The sequence below is a fragment of the Mytilus californianus genome, unplaced genomic scaffold (genome assembly GCF_021869535.1).
Source record: "Mytilus californianus isolate M0D057914Y unplaced genomic scaffold, xbMytCali1.0.p SCAF_3, whole genome shotgun sequence".
NCBI classification, from domain to species: domain Eukaryota; kingdom Metazoa; phylum Mollusca; class Bivalvia; order Mytilida; family Mytilidae; genus Mytilus; species Mytilus californianus.
This window is the reverse complement of record NW_026262679.1, coordinates 109,792,913-109,813,026: the sequence shown is the minus strand read 5'-3', so window position 1 is coordinate 109,813,026 and position 20,114 is coordinate 109,792,913. Positions and strand designations below refer to the sequence as shown.

At 30.9% G+C, this 20,114-nt stretch overlaps 1 protein-coding gene across 1 annotated transcript; it reads right to left on the bottom strand.

Annotated features, from left to right (window-relative positions):
* Positions 1-5,987: 5,987 nt before the first annotated feature.
* LOC127735770 (clarin-2-like) lies at positions 5,988-19,371 on the bottom strand. The gene is made up of 4 exons (XM_052246074.1): positions 19,030-19,371; positions 14,109-14,234; positions 11,995-12,180; positions 5,988-9,077 (listed from the first exon to the last, which is right to left on the bottom strand). The coding sequence occupies exons 1-4, from the start codon at positions 19,277-19,279 to the stop codon at positions 8,815-8,817; spliced, it is 825 nt and encodes a 274-aa protein (XP_052102034.1). The 5' UTR covers positions 19,280-19,371; the 3' UTR covers positions 5,988-8,814.
* Positions 19,372-20,114: the final 743 nt, after the last annotated feature.

Below are 20,114 nucleotides of genomic sequence, written 5' to 3'. Positions count from 1 at the left end.
TAGTAAATGTTATGTTTTGTGTACACCTAATTCACAAAATTTGCATCTAAAAATATAAAGTTATAAAGGGACATAACTGAAGAACGGTAAAAATGACACTACTCAAATTTGTACTTGATCTGAGTTTTGTGGTAATAAGTATTGTGTATAAGTTTCATAAAATTTGGTTGAGGCAAACTTAAGCTAGAGACAGAAACGATAACTTCAGCAATTTTTCCATTTGTAAAGGGGCATAACTCTAGAACAATAAAAGTGACACCCCCAAAAATTCAAACTTATCTGTATTTTGTGGTAATAAGCATTGTGTATAAGTTTCATAACATTTGGTTGAGGCTAACTTAAGTTAAAGAACAGAAACGAAAAGTTCAGCAATTTTTCCATTTGTAAGGACACAACTCTAGAATGGTTTAAGTGATGCCACCAAAATACAACTTGATCTGTATTTTGTGGTAATAAGCATTGTGTATAAGTTTCAAAACATTTGGTTGAGGCAACTTAAGTTACAGAACAGAAAGTAAAGATTTTGCATTTTTTTCCATTTATAAAGGGGCATAACTCGAGAATGGTTCAAGTGACCCCACCAAAATTCAAACTTGATCTGTATTTTGTGGCGATAAGCATTGTGTATAAGTTTCATAACATTTGGTTGAGGCAAACTAAAGTTAGGGAACGGAAACAAACTTTGGGACGTACGGACAGACGGACAAGGGTAAAATTTAATGCCCCCTCTGCTACGGCAGTGCATAATAAAAAAAATGTTTTCATGCACAGAATAATATATTCAAGAATAAAATGTTCCGCTGGGCGCAGCTTGATACGACCGCAGAGGTCGAACCCTGAACAGTTGGGGCAAGTATGGACACAACATTCAAGCTTGATACACACTGAATTTGGATTGTGATTAAATATTTGACACAGCATAGGTTTCTGACACAGAATGAATGTGGTCTAAGAACTTAAAAATTTTAAATTGGACATTCACCTATTATGGTCCAATATCCCAAATCTAAATTTTTACCTATTCAAACCATATCATTATTATTTGCTTTTACAAATGTATATATAAATCAGAAATAACCAATTTAAAATGGAAAATTTTAAAGAAAAAAAAAGGAAAAAAAGGGAAAAAAAAATCCATCCCCCCAAATTTTTTGAACCCCCTTATGATTCATCACCCCCAAACTCAATCCCAGCCTTCCCTTTGTGGTATGGTACCTTGCAGTACAATTTCAGAGAGCTCCATACACTTGAACACAAGTTATTGTCTGGAAACTAGAAAAATGCTTGTTTTTTTACCCCCTTTTGGCCCCAAATTCCTAAACATTTAGGCCAATTACCCCCAAACTCAAACCCAGCTTTCCCTTTGTGATATGGAACCTTGTAGTACAATTTCATAAAGATCCATACACTTACACACAAGTTATTGTCCTGAAACTAGAAAAATGCTTGTTTTTTGCCCCTTTTTGGTCCCTAATTCCTAAAATTTTGAGGCAATTACCCCCTAAATTAATCCCAGCCTTCCCTTTGTGGTATGGTACCTTGCAGTACAATTTCAGAGAGATCCATACACTTGAACACAAGTTATTGTCTGGAAACTAGAAAAATGCTTATTTTTGTCCCCTTTTTGGCCCCTTATTCCTAAACATTTTTGACAATTACCCCCAAACTCAATTCCAGCTTTCCCTTTGTGATATGGAACCTTGTGGTACAATTTCAGAAAGATCCATGCACTTACATGTTATTGTCATGATACTAGAAAAATGCTCGTTTTTTGCCCCCTAATTCCTAAAATTTTGAGAAAATTACCCCCAATATCAATCCCAGCTTCCCTTTGTGATATGGAACCTTGTGGTACAATGTCAGAGAGATCCATACACTAATACACAAGTAATGTCTGGAAGTTACTAAAATGCTTATTTTTGGCCCCTTTTTGGCCCCTAATTCCTTAACTGTTAGTACCATAACCCCCAAAATCAATCCCCACCTTCCTTTTGTGGTATTGAACCTTATGGTAAAATTTCATAGAGATCCTTTCACTTAAACTAAAGTTAGAGTGCGAAAACCAATGTGTCTTCGGACGACGACGCCAACGTCATACCAATATACGACCGCAAAATTTTTTTGCGGTCGTAAAAAAAAAAAATTAGAAAAACGAGTGTTCTTTATCTAGTGCTTTCATCCTTCTGTAGGGACTTGTCAAAATTCTGGCACATTGTAAAGGGAAAAGTCGCTGTAAAGGTAACTATGACGTTACGTTATTGTTCTTTAAGTTCTATAACTCTTGCATTAAGTGTTTAGCTTTGGTTTGAATATTTTTATATTTACATTTTTATATTTCATATTCTTATTCTTATTTTTTTATAGCCCCGGATCATTATCCCTTTGTCTCGCTTTCTGCGACGGAAGTTGCAGGCGAGACAAAAATGTAATAAAACAAATTTTGATAACTATTTATTAAGAAATAATCTGTTTAAATACAAATAAAGATTGCCTAGCCTGTGATACTAACAACAATACAACCCTTTTGACTAGTTCTACATTTGATTGTAAAATAAATATAATCAAAAATATAATCAAAACAAATATACAACATCACTAAATAACAATTATTGATATGTAATCTGGGTAACATTATAAATTTTACAAAGAAACACAGTAAAATTGTTCTTTACAAAATATTCTAAAACATTTATGTATAAAAGACTAGACTTTTTAAAATCAAGATACCCTAAATAAATTTTAAATTTTATTTGATATAAGAATCAATTTTTTTTTTAAACTTTTCTACACAGAAAATAATTATTTGCAATAGCTCCGAGTCAAGCATAATCATATTGAATTTCGTGACATTTTGAATTTTGAATTTTTTGGTTTTCTCATAAAGCATATACCCAATAAAGCTAGTTAATAAAAAAATGAACAAATATTAGCACACAATAATGGTCCTAGTACACTTTGGTGTTTGTGTAAATCTAACTCAGCTCGCTCTCTTTATGTTAAAATACAAAAATGTATAGGTAATTCTTTGGCCATTTTCTTAAACCTAATCAACATAAAAAATCGATGGGATATCTTAAATAAAAACATTTATTACAATGGTTGCAATGAAATACTGTCATTTCCCAGTCAAATAAAAACATAATTTCACATGTTACATAGAAATAGATGCAATACTTTATTAAATTAATATTAAAAGGCAATTTAATAAAAAGTATAACTATTTCAAGAATCAAAATATTGAAAAATATTTATCTAAAGTCCAACAACTGTGATAATTCTATCATGTGCTGCAGCTTTCATGAATACTATAAGTGTTGTTTGGTCACTTGTGGTTAATTTTTTCATATTCTTGGATTATATGCTTTATATCAAAACAATGTTGAATCCAACTTTATCTCGGTTAATGTTAAGAAATGTTTCTCTCTATCTATAAAAGTGTCAAGATAATAGGCAAAAACAGAACAAAAATAATAAAAAAATGTCATTTAAGAGTAATAACTCTTTTTGGTCATTTTGGTTGGCAGGCAGGCTCATTAGACACATATTTTAAATAAGATACCCCAAGGATAATTGTGATTAAATTTGGTTCCAATTGGTCCAGTAGTTTGACTTTAAGTTAACAAATGACAACCGATGGCAGATTTGGACCAGGTGAGCTAAAAAGGAATTGTCTTTATCCCTTTAGGAAACATATCATCAGAACTTTAACTAATATTTCAATATAAGATAGCCACACACATTCTAGCTTCCTTTTTTAAAATAAAGAGAGGCAGCTATGGTATGTGACATAATTTCTAAATGCCATGGTAATAACTACAATAAATTACAATAACTAGCACCACAATCAAAGAAATAGACATCCAGTGTCTTAAAAGGAATGTAAAACTATGAACACATAGTACAACATGGATTTTTTTTCTAAAAATATAAATAATGGATTTCCTTATAGTTAAAAATGGAATGTTAACTTCATACATTAATAATTAACTTTATATGTACAAAATATACAATCATAATTTATCAAAGTGTTAAATTGGCAGTTAAAAAATCAATAATTCATTTTAAAACTTGTGTTCAATCTGTTCTTATTTTTGGTGTTGATACTTCAACCCAAAATCAAACAATTTCCTTATACAAACACATCTGACATTAATGTATCAGTAATATCGGAGTACAAAATTTGGACTAACATGTATTTCTGTTTTCAAGATATGTGAGTTCAACTCAAGATATTTAAAAAATACAAAGAATTCTATCATTTACAGGTGTTTACTCAAAATTTGTTTTAATTAGCCATTAAAGATATCATGTAAATAAATTTTAGATGGAACTGCCTGCAAATTTCTTGTTCACCATATTTCAAGGTAAACTGTATTTTTAACGAAAATCTCAAGTAAAAATTTATATAAGGAGCTGTGCCAAGTACAGCATGGTACGACTAGGAAAAGTTAAAATGTGTTTACAAAAATATCAGTACTGTTTATTTATAGTATAATATGCTGGCAGCAGTGCTGATTTAAGTATATATTTTCATGCCTTTCACCCATTAAAGATACAAAGCATAAAATATGTGATTAAATCTGTTGAAATATCCCCAATAGAATAGAAAAAAAAGAAACATATTTTAACATCTGTTAACATACATCTAAAATCTCTTATCAAAAGTAAGTTCATGATCCAATCTGGGTTAATCAGATGAAAATAAAATTTTTGTCCTTGACGTAAAAGTTCAATTTCTTTGTCTGTTTTGTCTCTATTATAAAAGGCAAGAGACTGAAATCCTCAATTAAATTTACAGGCAGAGATTTTCATAAACATTTGCAAAGAACTTTACTAAAATAAGATTTTGAATTAAAAAAAAACCACAATAATTTTGGAAATGATATCAATTGGGTTCCTTGTCTACCAGGAAGAATATTGTTACATACAATTACTTTCATCTTTCCAAAAATGAATCAAATCTAATGAAAAATAAATGGGGTATATCAAAACTGGTGAAGACACTATCATGTGCCCTCCTGACCTTTTTAAGTAAGAACTTGAGAACCAAAATCCCTATAATTTGATATGTTTTTTTCTGTAGTCTTAAGGATCAGTTGGATGAATAGTTTTGGGGTCAGTCAATTTTATCAAGTCTTTGCATTAAAACAAGGTGTTCTTGGACAATGAAATCATCACACTATAACATTGCCACATCATCTTTTTATACTTATGGTCATGATGATAAAAAATAAATGTTGGACTAATAGTTGTGCCAACGATAAAAATTAATGTCAGTTAATGATCTGTTACAGAATAAAAATTCTTTAAGTCTTTGAAAATTTCTTTAAAGAATGGACTTCCTGTTTATTTACTCTTCAGATTAAATTTCTCTTTTCTAATACAGACACTAACAAATTATATCAATGTGAAAAAAAATGAACAATGAGACAGAATTCCTGGTCTTTAAATGATAAAATATTATAAATCAAAACTGACTTCTAATTATATAAGTACATAATTATATTGTAATTCCCTGATTAAAATAAGGACTAGCTAAAATAATGATATGAGACAGATCATAAGTGATATATATTATGTTCTAATTCATTTCTGAAATATATAAAAAAAAAAATCTTATTGTAGAAATCTTATTGTACTAAATTTGAAGAAAAAAAATGTGCCTCCTAAAATGAAACAAACTTTGTAACAATTTACCTTTACAAACAAACAAACAATTACATGTAAAAGTAAATATTTATAGCCCTATGGAAAATGCTATATCTTTCAGTAAAAATTCTATATAAACAGAATTATTTTAACATCTTCAGAGAGTAGATTCAGAAATCTAATATTGAAAACCTTTATTCTACATTTATAGTGTTATTTGATACAATTGAAAAACATATACTTCTAGTTTAAAATAGTTAATCTTCAATTAAGAAGGTTTTATCTAATTACTTCAAAATAGTGATACATGATTTGTGAATTTAATGGCAACAAAATAAAATGGCTAAAACTTAGCTAAATGGTGATGTTACGCAGAAAAAATATTACTTGTTTTACAAAAAATATATAGAAAAGTCTTGGGAGATAGATAAATTCACAAGTTTACCAATGAATTTCATTTAACATTCAAAATCTAATTTAGAAAGTATTAGTCAAATGCTTTTAACAAGTATGGAATCCTAAGGATATCGTTTTTTTGAAAAATAAAATCTGGGTAACCTTTATGCTTCTTTACATTTACCAAAAAATGTTAAAATTTGCTGTTTTGAAGTTACATTCACTTCAATTATCTCCCCTTGGATTGTACACTTTAGTGCAAAATATTATCTCCCCTGATCAAATCATAAATTCTTTAATTTGTAAATTAAATCCATAATTTTTTGCATTTGTAAGAATGTGAAACAGTGTACTTAAATTTGTATAACATATACAAAGGTTATATAAATAAGTTCTTAGTTTTCATCAATTTTGCTAGAAAAACATGATACAAAGATTACAGGAAAAAATAGAATAAACAGTTTTTGATTTTAAAAATAAAAAGGTGGGAATTTATACTCTTACAACAGTAACAACTATAAAATGTTTTATAACACTTACATAACAAACTAATCAACAACATCCAAACAAATAATAAAGTATAATGCTGATTAATGGGATACTTAAAATGTAAATAAAGTAACAACTATATTTTAACTGAAAACTTGCAAGACTGTCACAAACTGCATAGTACATAGTCATTAAGAAAACTTATCGCACCGCGGGTAAATTAGTGACGTTAATTGGTTTAATACCACCGTGTGTTGACTGTCTATGGATCCATATGGGTCAATAGATTTCATATGGGGTTCATGACATCACATCCTCAATGGTGACGTCATCTTTTACTGTAATGGTATTTCATTGTTTATTTTAAACAAAACTTGAGGGGAAAGACCCCTGTTCATTAAATTTGTAATACGGTTTACTACTGATCCCATACAGATCTAAAGAGGGTCAATAGCAACCCATATAACTTTATAAACTATATTTACAAATATTAAAATATATCAATTCTTATATGTATGCCTTGACTAAGTTTTATCTAAGTCATGTATGTGATTCATTTTGAATCAGCAGAACAAGTTCCACAGTTGCGTAGGAAATAATCCAGAGCATAAAATTTTTCTTTGGTGTCATGGAATATAATGATTCTAATACAATTTAGCTTTTCACTGTTATTAAATTTGCAACAAATAGTTATCCAATTCCACTTATATATTTTCATTAGAAAGTTTTATCATAGATGATACAGATCTAGATGTAAGAACACATATATTCTTTACAAACAAAGCCTTCACTAGATAAACTAAGGACAGACATTTTATATAACATACATTTAAAATGTCTTCTTTACTTTATTATTTCATTCCTCTCAATAAAAATTGCAAAATTGGAAGTTTTCTCAAGCAAATAAAATAACTTAACATACAATTTTTCATATACAGAATAACATTCATTTTTATAAATCTACTTTTGTACAAACTTTACAAAAAGGCACAAATGCAAGCCTTCATTTCACAAAAGTGATTGTACTTATTTGTATAATCGAGTCTTATGACATTTTGTGAAAACAAATATATTTTGTAGCCAGAAACATTATATCTGTTCTCTTACTCTGCGTTTTTTTGTTAAAATTGTTTGGGTTTTAAATATACATTGTATCAACACTGAACACCAAATTACTATATGCCCCCTATTACCTCAAAATGTTATCACCAAAAATACTATGTACCCCCCTTTTACCTCAAAATGTAATCTTTGAAGAAAATCCAACATTAAATGTTTATAGCAATATCAGCACAGGTTAAAAAATTCAGTTTATTTTGTTACCAAAGTTGACATCACAGTATTCTATTATTTGAACATATAAGATTTCATAGTCCTGAATTCGTACAAAATGTAACTCTATGCATAATTCATTTCGTTACAAAACAGCAGCCAAAATTTTCTTGCATTGAATGAAGGCAGAACTGATTATGGTATTAATCATATTTACACTTGAAAAGACACTGTCATACCCTTTCTGTACATCTGGGTTTTATTTTCCCAATTCTTGTTAATATCCCCCAAAAAGTGGACTTTGGAGATATTGTTCCCTGATGATACCACTGCTACAAGTATTTGGTATAAAACAAGTTGATGATTGATGGATTGATGAAAACTCAATGTATAGCATGTTCAGATGAAGCTTTATACCTGCGGTAATAATACATGTAAGAAACTCATTTGTAGTTGCTGAAAAAAATGCAACAAAAATTTCATACATGCCATTATGTGTAAGAAAAGATAATTATTTGGTAAACATGAAGTTGATGAACAATGGATTGGTCCGAAGGACAGACAGACAGACATAAAGGCAAGGCAGTATATCCCCATTCCTGTGGAGTGGGGGTATAAAAAATTCAATTTGTAAGAATGTGTTAGTGTTCAGTAAAATGAAATTTAAAGAGGAATGCATGTAAAGACACTTATAAGGGTATAACTTGATACCAAATTTCTGGAAGTTCTGATTTATATATCATGAGATATGAGACAAAAAACTTCATACATGACCATGTGTAAAAATACATGAATATAAGTATTTGGTAAACAGGAAGCTAATTAGAAATGTCTGCGAAAGACAGACAGATAAAAAGCAGTATACTCACACTATTTCAGAACAGGAATATAAAAAAAATATTCAATTTATGGAATTTAGTTATTTTTAAACAATGTTTCCTGCATGACAGTGACTTTTCAAGCATGCTTTTCTGTAACAAGGCATTATCTAAGCAGTTCAAACTAACATTAGTACAATATAATGCCATTGTCTATAGCCTTGTTAGCCTCCTGTGTGCAGGCACACCTCACGCTGTATCCAGAAAACATAAGTAGGACTAAGTTCAATAAGAAACCTACTAACGATCCCACAGTGAAGTAAAATGAATAGTCCAAAGACGATTCGGTCCGGAATGTATGGTATTTGTAGTCGTTCTGCGGTAATACATTTTCTGCAAAGTTGGTTTGGAACAGCACAGCAAACAAGATTACTCCAATTAACATGAATATCACTGGAAATAAAAAAAAAAAAACATAATTTTGTTGGGCTTCTGACTTATCACTGCTAAAGCAACATCTCTTTTCTTTATATCTAAACATCTCATTGTCACTTTTGAATTTCTATCCATAAATGACTGAAAAAAAATATTGTATATATATACTATACTATATACAATATATTTTTTTTTAATCATTTATGGATAGAAATTCAAGTGACTGTGGTCCAAGTCATGTATGTATCTTTATCACTATTTTCTGTGTGATAGTTTTTCATCTCAAGCTACTTGACTAAAAGTGTTTTTTCTCAGTCAAGTAGAGTAACATCATTAGGCAACACCATAGACATTGCCTACTAATATAGGAATAAACAGAATATCTATGGTCTTTCAAAGTAAGGAAGTTTCTTGGCTACATCTCATTTCAGGGCTATCATCTTATGATCAGATTGTAGTCAAGGGACTTATCAGAAGATTCAGAACCATAGATAATCCAAATGGCTATCCAGTAAAATAAAAGAAGAATGTGTCTGAGGACACAAATGCCCTCCTTAAGATTGCTTTTCAAACTAAAATGGGAGGGAGGGATGGAAGGACGGACAGAAAGACGGAAGGACAGATGGAAAGAGGGAAGGACTGACGGAAGGACGGTCAAGGGTAACACTTTTAAAATGCCCCCTTCGCCTTGCGCGGGGCATAAAAACAGTCAAACATTCATGATTCTCATAATAAAATGAATGTTTAATTATTTACTGATGGATTGAGGTTAACCCACATTTATTTTCTTTAAGTGACTGCAGCTTGATCAAAAATAAAACAAATGAAAAAAGGAAGAAAGGGTAAAAATATATTCTGATTCTGTCAGTAATCAAAGTTGAGTCTATTAAGAAATCTGCCAGAAATAAAGATAATGATGTGGAAAAGTCATGACAATTCAACATGTTTAGCTCTCTGCAATTCCATATTTACACTATACAAAAGAAGTTTGAAGATTCCAGGGGAGTCCCTGTAAAATATAATAAAGATAATGACTCTCTGAAAATTAAGATTTTTTCAGACTCAAGATTTTTGAGTCTTGAAAAAAATTTGTTTTTACCCAATACTATTGCTAGTACATGTAGTATGGGAGTTAGTATAAAAATTGTGAGCTCAAGGAAACTACTGACAGGTCTATGGGACATTAATTTTGTCTGATAATATTTTTCATCTAAATTGGGAATTTATATTAATTATTGTTCACAATTTTCAAATAATATGGGCTTCAGTAAGTAAATAAACAATATTTTTGTATGTGTATTAAAAACAATAATAATTAGCTGGTACATCTGAATGAATCATGTCAACATCATTATATTATCTTTGCAATGATATTATGGTTCAATACTACTTGTTTTTCTGTTCATAATCACTGTATTGATTTTGTATTCACAGTTCTATTATTGTAACTAGAGGCTCAAGAGCCTGTGTCGCTCACCTTGGTCTATGTGCATATTAAACAAAGGACACAGATGGATTCATGACAAAATTGTGTTTTGGTGATGGTGATGTGTTTGTAGATCTTACTTTACTGAACATTCTTTCTCCTTACTATTATCTCTATCTATAATGAACTTGGCCCGGTTGTTACAGTGGAAAATATTTTGTAAAAATTTACAAAAATTTACAAAATTTATGAAAATTGTAAAAAATTGACTATAAAGGGCAATAACTCCTTAAGGGGTCAATTGACAATTTTGGTCATGTTGACTTATTTGTAGATCTAACTTTGTTGTACATTATTGCTGTTTACAGTTTATCTCTATCTATAATAATATTCAAGATAATAACCAAAAGCTGCAAAATTTTCTTAAAATTACCAATTCAGCGGCAGCAACCATACAATGTATTGCCTGATTGGTCTGAAAATTTCAGGGCAGATAGATCTTGACCTAATGAACAATTTTATTCCATCAGATTTGCTCTAAATGCTTTGGTTTCAGAGATATAAGCCAAAAACTGCATTTTACCCTATGTATTATTTTTTTGCCATGTCGGCCATCTTGGTTTGCGGGCAGGGTCATCGGACACATTTTTTTAACTAGATACCCTAATGATGATTGTGGACAACTTTGGTTAAATTTGTCTTAGTAGTTTCAGAGGAGAAGATTTTTGTAAAACATTACAAAAATTTACGAAAAATGGTTAAAAATTGACTATAAAGGGCAATAACTCCTTAAGGGGTCAACTGACCATTTTGGTCAAGTTGACTTATTTGTAGATCATACTTTGCTGAACATTATTGCTGTTTACAGTTTATCTCTATCTATAATAATATTCAAGATAATAACCAAAAACGGCAAAATTTCCTTAAAATTACAAACTCAGGGGCAGCAACCCAACAACGGGTTGTCCGATTCATCTGAAAATTTCAGGGCAGATAGATCTTGACCTGATAAACAATTTTACCCCATGTCAGATTTGCTCTAAATGCTTTGGTTTCAGAGATATAAGCCAAAATCTACATTTTACCCCTATGTTCTATTTTTAGCCATGGCGGCCATCTTGGTTGGTTGGCGGGGTCATCGGACACATTTTTTAAACTAGATACCCCAATGATGATTGTGGCCAAGTTTGGTCAAATTTGGCCCAGTAGTTTCAGAGGAGAAGATTTTTGTAAAAGTTTACGGACGACGGACGACGGACGCAGGACGACGGACACAAAGTGATGAGAAAAGCTCACTTGACCTTTCAGGTCAGGTGAGCTAATAAAAAGCTGCGAGCAAACATAACAAAAATTAATCTCCAAATGCGCACAAATGTAATGCGCCCATAGTTTTATGTATTTATCTTATCAATTCATGGTACATGTATATGTATAAGAGATGTTTCTGCAAAATTATCTAATAGTAAATTTGCAGTAAAAGTATGGGTTATTTATAAAACCAATACTTACAACCTAATAAGTTCCACAGATACAATCCTAGGGGTCCTGTTATTGTCTCTATAGGTTTACCAAAGATGTTGAAAACTGTAAAACTAATGGTAACCAGTCCCCATACTATTCCTAAAGATAGCATCACCAGAATGCTAACCCAATAACCAAAACCAAACAGTCCATATTCCCATTCATGTACATCTTCTGCAAAAAGGAAAAGTTCACTATATGAATAAATAATATAATAAAAAATATTACCATCTTACCAAAAATGCTTAAGAAATTTTTTTTTCTTAATGACAACATAAGTATACTTACCATGAGGATATCAGTATTTCAGGAAATTTCAGGAAACATTTGATATTTCATATTTTTTACAGACAAAGGGGTACTTTGTGAACAAAGTTTTCCCCCTTTAATCAGTGTTCTCCCCAGGGACATTTAGCATCATGGTAATGTGATACTAAAAATGTGCCAAAAATGATTCTCTTATAAATTGTGTTATTAATGGGATGCTATAAACAACAGGAAGATATAGTTTTTCAAAATTCCCTATTTACCAGGATGCAATTCTTAATTTACGGGAAGAACACTAGTCTTATCTGGGCTTGTGATTTGAAAATTGGTGCACATGGCCTTAGTAATGAAACACTGCTTGTATATTGTACATATATATGTATAGGTCAATAAATGTTACCATCACTATAAATGAGGTCTGACAGCTATCTACCTGTTTACATGATTCATAATATATTGAGTCTCATTAAAAATAGATACAACTTGTGAAATCCTAAACATGTATCAATATAAAAATAAGGAGATGTGGTATGATTGCCAATGAGACAACTATCCACCAAAGTTAAAATGAAGTGGATGTAAGCAATTATAGGCAACCGTACGGCCTTCAACAATAACCCATACTGTATAGTCGGCTATAAAAGGCCCCAACATGAAAAATATGAAACAATTCAACTGAGAAAACTAAAAATCAGTTGAAAAAGGCTCAACTCATCAGATCGATACAAAGAAAAACATCAAACAAAAACACAGACAGGACATGGCAGGGTATATATCTATCCCTCATCCCTACCAACAAAAAAGACACTAAGTACAGATCTGAGAGTACTCGCAGTTACTGAAAGCTAGTTCAAAGCCAATAACAAGTAATAAAAAAAATCATGTATCTAAAACTATAAAATATCAAATCAGTATACATCCAACATCCAATGGATTTAGTGAAGACGTCATTAACAGTCAGAGAAAAATATGACCTTGTGCAATGCCAAAATATAGGTATCGACAGATTGTAGTACAGTGAAAGTACATCATGTACATATGTGTAATATTTAGTATGGTTTTGATTGACTGATAACAAAATCAATAGTTATACCAATAAAAACAATATTCAAAGATCTAATTACAGTGTTGAATAGGTAATCTTTTAGAATAAGTTTATTTAAAGGATTGATGAGTTTACATGGATCGTATCTAAATTTCTGGGCTCGGTTAACAACATCATTGAAGAAGTAGGATTTGCTATATATATTAGCTATTCCCTTTGAAATAAGTTTTCTACAAGTACAGCCAAACTTGCAAACCAAATCTTTGTGTATATGGAAGAATTTATTAAAGGTTTTAAGTTATTTGTGGTAATGAAATCCCTCACTTAATAATTTACTAGTAATACATAGATTACGCTCATTGAAATCCAAAACGTCACTACAGACACGGGCATATCGAATGAGTTGGGATACTGTATGTAAATACCGTAAACAGTGCCAAAGGAACATCACTGTCCAAAAAAGGAAAATTAACAATAGGGGAAGAAAAATCATCCCTTTTGTGTAGAGTTTCTGATGTAATACTGAAGTATCTAAATCTTGGAAAGGACAGTTATTGCTGTTAACATTTGATTTATTTAAAGTATATATATACATGTAAGTTCCTTTGGGTTCGATTTCAGCAGTATATTCAACGAAAAAATATCATCAAAATAATGGTAAGTTATCAATTAAATTGAATTTAGATGGTTCTTTACTGAGTTTAGCCATATCAACTAATTATATAACTGACAACTTATTTTTGTCTAAGCTCTGACCCTTTATTTCCAAGTTATGTACATGTATACGTACCTCCCCTATCTTTTGTTTCAGTATATATGCTGGAAATATTCTTAATATAGTCCTTCCCTGCATCTGTATCAAGTGTTTCTTCTGTCCTTACTGTATAGTATGTACACCAACCATCAGCACAAATAACTAAAAATAAAATACAATAGTATAACAGCTGTTCTGTCAGCTGAAACAATCAACATGTTTATTAAACAGTTAATTACTAAAAGGAAAGATTTTACAAATGTTTTATATTATTCAGTTTGAATCAAACAGACTGCCAAGGATGCAAAGCAAAAGTCATTTCAATTTGATAAAATATACATTAAAATGAAACTACATTGTATTTTATCTGAATAATTTTAATGGAAGATGGTTAAATATGGGATTGCAATACACCTAAACATGCTAAATATCGTGTCAATTTTGCATTCTTCATGCTTAGTATATTTTTCTGACAAATTCTTTTAAAATATTTTTTGAAAAATCAAAGCTACGATAGCTTTTAAATCCTATAAATCATTTGAACGCAAGATTATGACGTAATTTTTATCTAACCAGAATCAGTGTATTATTGAAATGTGGATAGATATCTAGGACTAAATAAAAAAAATGCATACATTTTACATGTATTTAGTTACTGCATGAACCTACAACACAGTACAAAAGATAAGAAAACATCAAATAAATAAAAGAAGGAACGCTATGGGAACTAACCATAAGTAGAATCGAGGAAATGTGTTGCGATGCAAAGCAAATTATGTCTGACACATGTCACCGGATATATTTATCCATTTTGTTCATTATAAAGCATTTCATATTATTTGTGTTTTCAGTGTTGTATGTTTCCCATTCATATCATATTTCATATTCTTGATTCTTGACGATTGACGAAAATAGTTTTGCGCTGCGTATTTTGAAATAAACTATAGCTTTGTACGCTATGTTTTGCTTTGCCAACCGTATATTTAAATTAGTACAATAGAAAGGTAAAGCGATTCTTTATTATTATTTAAATGATATATATTCAAATAGCATGAGTTATGCATGAGCTCAAAGCGCGGCAATACTAACCATATATATATTAATACAATTTCACTTTTCGAGTTAGTCACTGGTCATTATTACAATCGGGGAGGCGGCAGACTAAAGTCACCGCTGCAGGTACTTGTAAATTTATTTATTTATTTAGCTATGTTTAAAATGTTTCAATTAAATAAAGTTACTTTAGTATTTCATATATAGAATTCAGTATGGCTTGAAAGCCGCATTTTGGTATACAAGTTAAAGTCAGAATAAAGCTCCGTTGCATGCAAATATTTCAGTCATATATATTGTTCATATTTATTCGAACATAATTGTAAACTTGGTTTACAATTTGTTTACTTGCAGATTATATAATAAAGTATATATAAATTGGACGACTCATTTAATGCAGAAATGGCCCACACGCATTACCACGACAAGTTTATGGGTTTATGGTGACTTATTCCTCATCCCAAGTCGATGTATTATTGGTGTCCCATTTTTCCTGCGACACACATACATGACAGTGGCGGATCCCGAAATTTTCATAAAGGGGGGGCCCACTGACTGCCATAAGAGAGGGCCCGCTCCAGTCATGCTTCAGTGGTCCCTAAATAATCAACCAAATTTTTCCCTCAAAAGGGGGGCACTTTAACTTTTAACTTTCTAATCACTCCATCTATTATCATATTACATTTGATTTGGATATGACCAAAATGCCCAATATCACTGGCCGCACAGACACGGGGGATTCCACTGTAGTGTACATGTAACTGGGGAACTATAGCTAGGTACACAACACCTCGTTCCTTTGCTAACTCTTACTTACATATAGTGTTGTTATGTACATGTATCATTAATTAGATAAATCCTAAGCTAAATGGTAACTGTATTTAAGAATTGATCTTGCACTGGACATGTATAGTATACATGCATGAACATGTCTCTGATCATTCTGATCTAGTTGTAAAAAAAATGTTTATTGACCAACATGACCTTTTTCTGGAATGCGCTCAGATTAAACATGTTAAATAAAATTGGATATGAGTTGACAGAATACTACATTGTAGTTGGTTAAAGTACGAGTTAGTAATAACCAGGTTTGACAAATGTTTGAGTTGTCATTGATCCCTGTAGATTTTATGGTCTTTTGATACTTTTTGACAATTTACAGACCATAGATCTAGAATACTGTAGATTCATTTATTTTCGTGGGTATCAATTTTCGTGGATTGAGGAACACTTGCATTTTCGTGGATATTTGATTTCGTGGTTTTGCCAATCTCTGCATACAAAGCCAAAGTAACATTTGTAATTCGTTGAACATTTGAATTCGTGGTTCATCCCTACCCACGAAACCCACGAAAATTGGTATCCAACGAATAATAATGAATCCACAGTATCACAAGGACTACAAAAGCTTCTTTTCCAGAATCCGAGGGCTTTCGCCCAAAATTACATTCTCTCCCTTTCACGTCCGCACCCCATACTTTCGCACCCTACAAGTAGCTACACGTTCGCACCCTTTTTATTGGTTTTGTATTGAATAATTTTTTAATCATGTTTTAGTTAGTGTATTGCTACAAATAAGTTTTTATTTATTGTTTCAAAATAAAGAGACATTCTAAAAACTTAAACTGGTTTTCTTAAGCATGTTTAGGGTTTTATTATTAATTATTTTGACGAAATGAATAATGAATTAAAAATGCTGATGATGATCAAGGCAAAGTTCATTGATCTAAGACTTGTTACAGAAAAGCGGAAGATAGGAAAACGGCTATCAAACTCGTCACAATGACATTGCCACGACAAAAACAAATTACACAAAAACCAGGGGTCAAAGCACATGTTTTTTTTAGTTGTTCACGATGTCGCATGTCAGCTATAAGTACCTACAGAGCATTTATTTCCACGTGTTAAGAAGATTGAAGGTACAAAAATGTACCAACATATATGTTCTTACAAATATATGCTTTAATACATGTAATTGGTGTTGTATTACAGCTATCAGTTACGATATAGAGCATTTATTTCTATATGTTATAATAATATGATTATGATTTTCAAAACACAGAACAATGATACCAAATTTAGATTTGTAAATACCAATTAACAGTAATCATACTTAATTAACATTTATTAATTAATCATCAAATCACAAAAAAAAGATATTTCATTTAAAAATTCCTGAATTTTTATTCGATAAAAACATAAATATTTTGATATTTAAACATAATCATGATAATCATGATAATTAAACCATCTGATATTTCAACCGGTGTTTCAATACACCTTATCGCTATTTAGTCCTATCCGGAAAAAAGAGTCATTTAGACAACTTCCTGTTTGGGTCAACAGGCAAAAAAACAAAGGTCATCAGTAACGAGCTGAGGGAGGGAAAAATTTAGAAAGCAATCACTAGGAAACTTTGATAGATTATGATCCACTTTTTCGAAACTCAAATTATAGTAAAAAAAATATTTTGTTTGATGTACAATGTATTTACAATGTTTTAAACAGGTCTCATTAAAAAGTATCATGCATGGTGCATTGTTTAAACAGGGTCCCAGATAGCTTCAACTGGATGAAAAACATGGGGCGAACGTGTGAGGTGGGAACATGTAGGGTGCAAACGTGTAGGGTGCAAACCTGTAGGGTGTGAACGTGTAGGGTGCAAACAGATCCAACGGTTCCACAGCTACTGTTACTATGTACATTGTAGCTTAAGAACCTGGCTATCATATTTTACGAATTATAGTTATCTCGTACCATTGTAAACTCGTACCAATGTCAACTCGTACCACTAAAAAAAACTCGTACCAATGCAAACTCGTACCAATGCTAACTCGTACCACGGTAAATTCATACCATTGTAAACTCGTACCAACTTATTTAAATGTATTCAAATGGTGTTTAATGATGAATATATAGTTTAATTTCACTCAATACCTCTTAAGTCTGTAAAATGTATATAATCTGAAATTACACTGACCAATTTATGCTAATTTTCCTTGTCTAATTGGATAGAGAAAACCGTGGCAGATTGGCTTTGTTGTCTCCCTTGAACAGACCCTTTTTTTACTTTTACTGACAACTATTTGATTTAATTTTTAATCATTCCAAATAAGTAACATTGAATAGATTTGGGTATTTTTCTATTGTTTCTAAAAGGAATTTTATTTAATGAGAGAATTTATTTCTTGTGTTTTAAAGGTTTAAAAATGGTTATGACCAACAGTTAGAAAGTATGAAGTTTATTTTTATACAATATTCAGCTCATTGTTGCACAAAATCATGATTAAGACCATGCTTTAATTCATATAATCATAATAAAGATAAAAAAAAAAAAATTCATATAATCAAAAGGTCATTATAATTTTCCCGATTTATATACATGTATAACACCTGTAGCCGAAGATACACCTCGCTCCAGCAACAGAGGAAAATAACTGATATCTGAAAAGGCACCTGAGATCACCCTCAGTTTCAAGTGGGGTTCGTGTGGCTTTTAATTCCAAGCTGTTAAATTATATAACAACATTCAAAATTTAATAATATGATTAACAAGTTGACTAGTTAATAATAACCCAATAATCATACAATCAAAGGAATTTAATATATCAATTAGCATGGTAATTAAGGAATTACATTCGTATTTTTGTCTAAGTTTTCATTAAAATCTAGTATAAAATTCAAGTAATTCAACTTTTTTATTAAGATTACAAAAAAAAATCATAAAACATTCGTATTTTTTAATATATTTTTAATGGTACGAGTTTGCAGTGGTACGAGTTCTGAATGGTACGACTTCCCAGTGGTACGAGTTTACGTTGGTACGAGTTAACTTTTTTGGTACGAGTTTACATGGTACGAGTTTACAATGGTACGAGTTAACTTGCTTCCATATTTTACGTACCTTGACTTATTCTGGGTCTCATTCCAAAATAATAATTTATTCCATTATCACCTCTAAACAGACCAAAACTTCCATAAGTTGTACAAGCATCATCCGAAATATTTTTATCACATCCTGTATTATTGGATTTACTGCCTGTAAATGTCACCCAATTATCTGTTGAAAATGCTGCTACGGTCAGCCCAACAGCAATTATACTTATAAACACTGTTAAAATTAAAAACGTTTTCTTATGGCTGTCTCCTGCCATATCAAGATGGAAAATCTTTATCACGAACTACCGGGTAAATTATAAAATTGATAAACTATCAAGATAACATTCCGAAAATGTCACACCCAAAACAGAATCCTATCAAAGTAATGCATAAATGTTCATTGAAATCTATCCTAAAATTAAACAGTCAAGAAACTTAGATGTTTTGGGAGGAGATATATCTTAAAACCTTTGAATTTAATTTCCAATCACAAACTACAATGTACAATAATCTGTAATCTGTAAACGAATTTCTGCCAATCAAGGCACACCTCCGTATAGAGGAAAGTAGTTCCGTCAATGAGATTCCTCCACCAGTATATACACAGTTCAATTTATGGTTCACAATAGTTCGTACATAAAGTTATCTTATTTAATATACATGTTTACGCCACGACAGTGTTAAAAATATTTCAAATGCAATTAAAATGGTAAAACTTAATTTAAAAAATAAGTTAACAATAAAGACAAAAAGTACAATTATAATTTTAAACACTGTTAAAAAAAAAAAAAAAAAAAAAAAGAAAGTTTATGCAATCCGTAAAAAAAATTGAATAGACTTTAAAACTAATAAAAGAGGGAGATCCATGTGTACCCCCACACATATATATATATATATATATATATATATATTATAACAAAAATAAATTCACATTTCTTCATTTTCTGTTTGCTTTTGTATCAATTTTTGTCAACACATCATAGCGCTTGGAATGAAGTGAATATAACAGAGTTGGCGGCATAGCGATACCAAGTGATTACCGACTCGGTCTTCTATATCCTTGCACATCTTCTTTGAGAAGTAATAATAAGGGTTAATTATTCTGAACGT

What these genes read in the sequence shown, in the direction of transcription:
- LOC127735770 (XM_052246074.1), bottom strand. Translation starts at nt 19,279, where the DNA reads ATGGCAGGAGACAGCCATAAGAAAACGTTTTTAATTTTAACAGTGTTT. An exon ending in GAGACCCAGAATAAGTCAAG is followed by an intron (nt 14,235 to 19,029) that starts GTACGTAAAATA and finishes TTTTATTTTTAG; the next exon opens with TTATTTGTGCTGATGGTTGG. An exon ending in TCTGTGGAACTTATTAGGTT is followed by an intron (nt 9,078 to 11,994) that starts GTAAGTATTGGT and finishes TTTTATTTCCAG; the next exon opens with TGATATTCATGTTAATTGGA.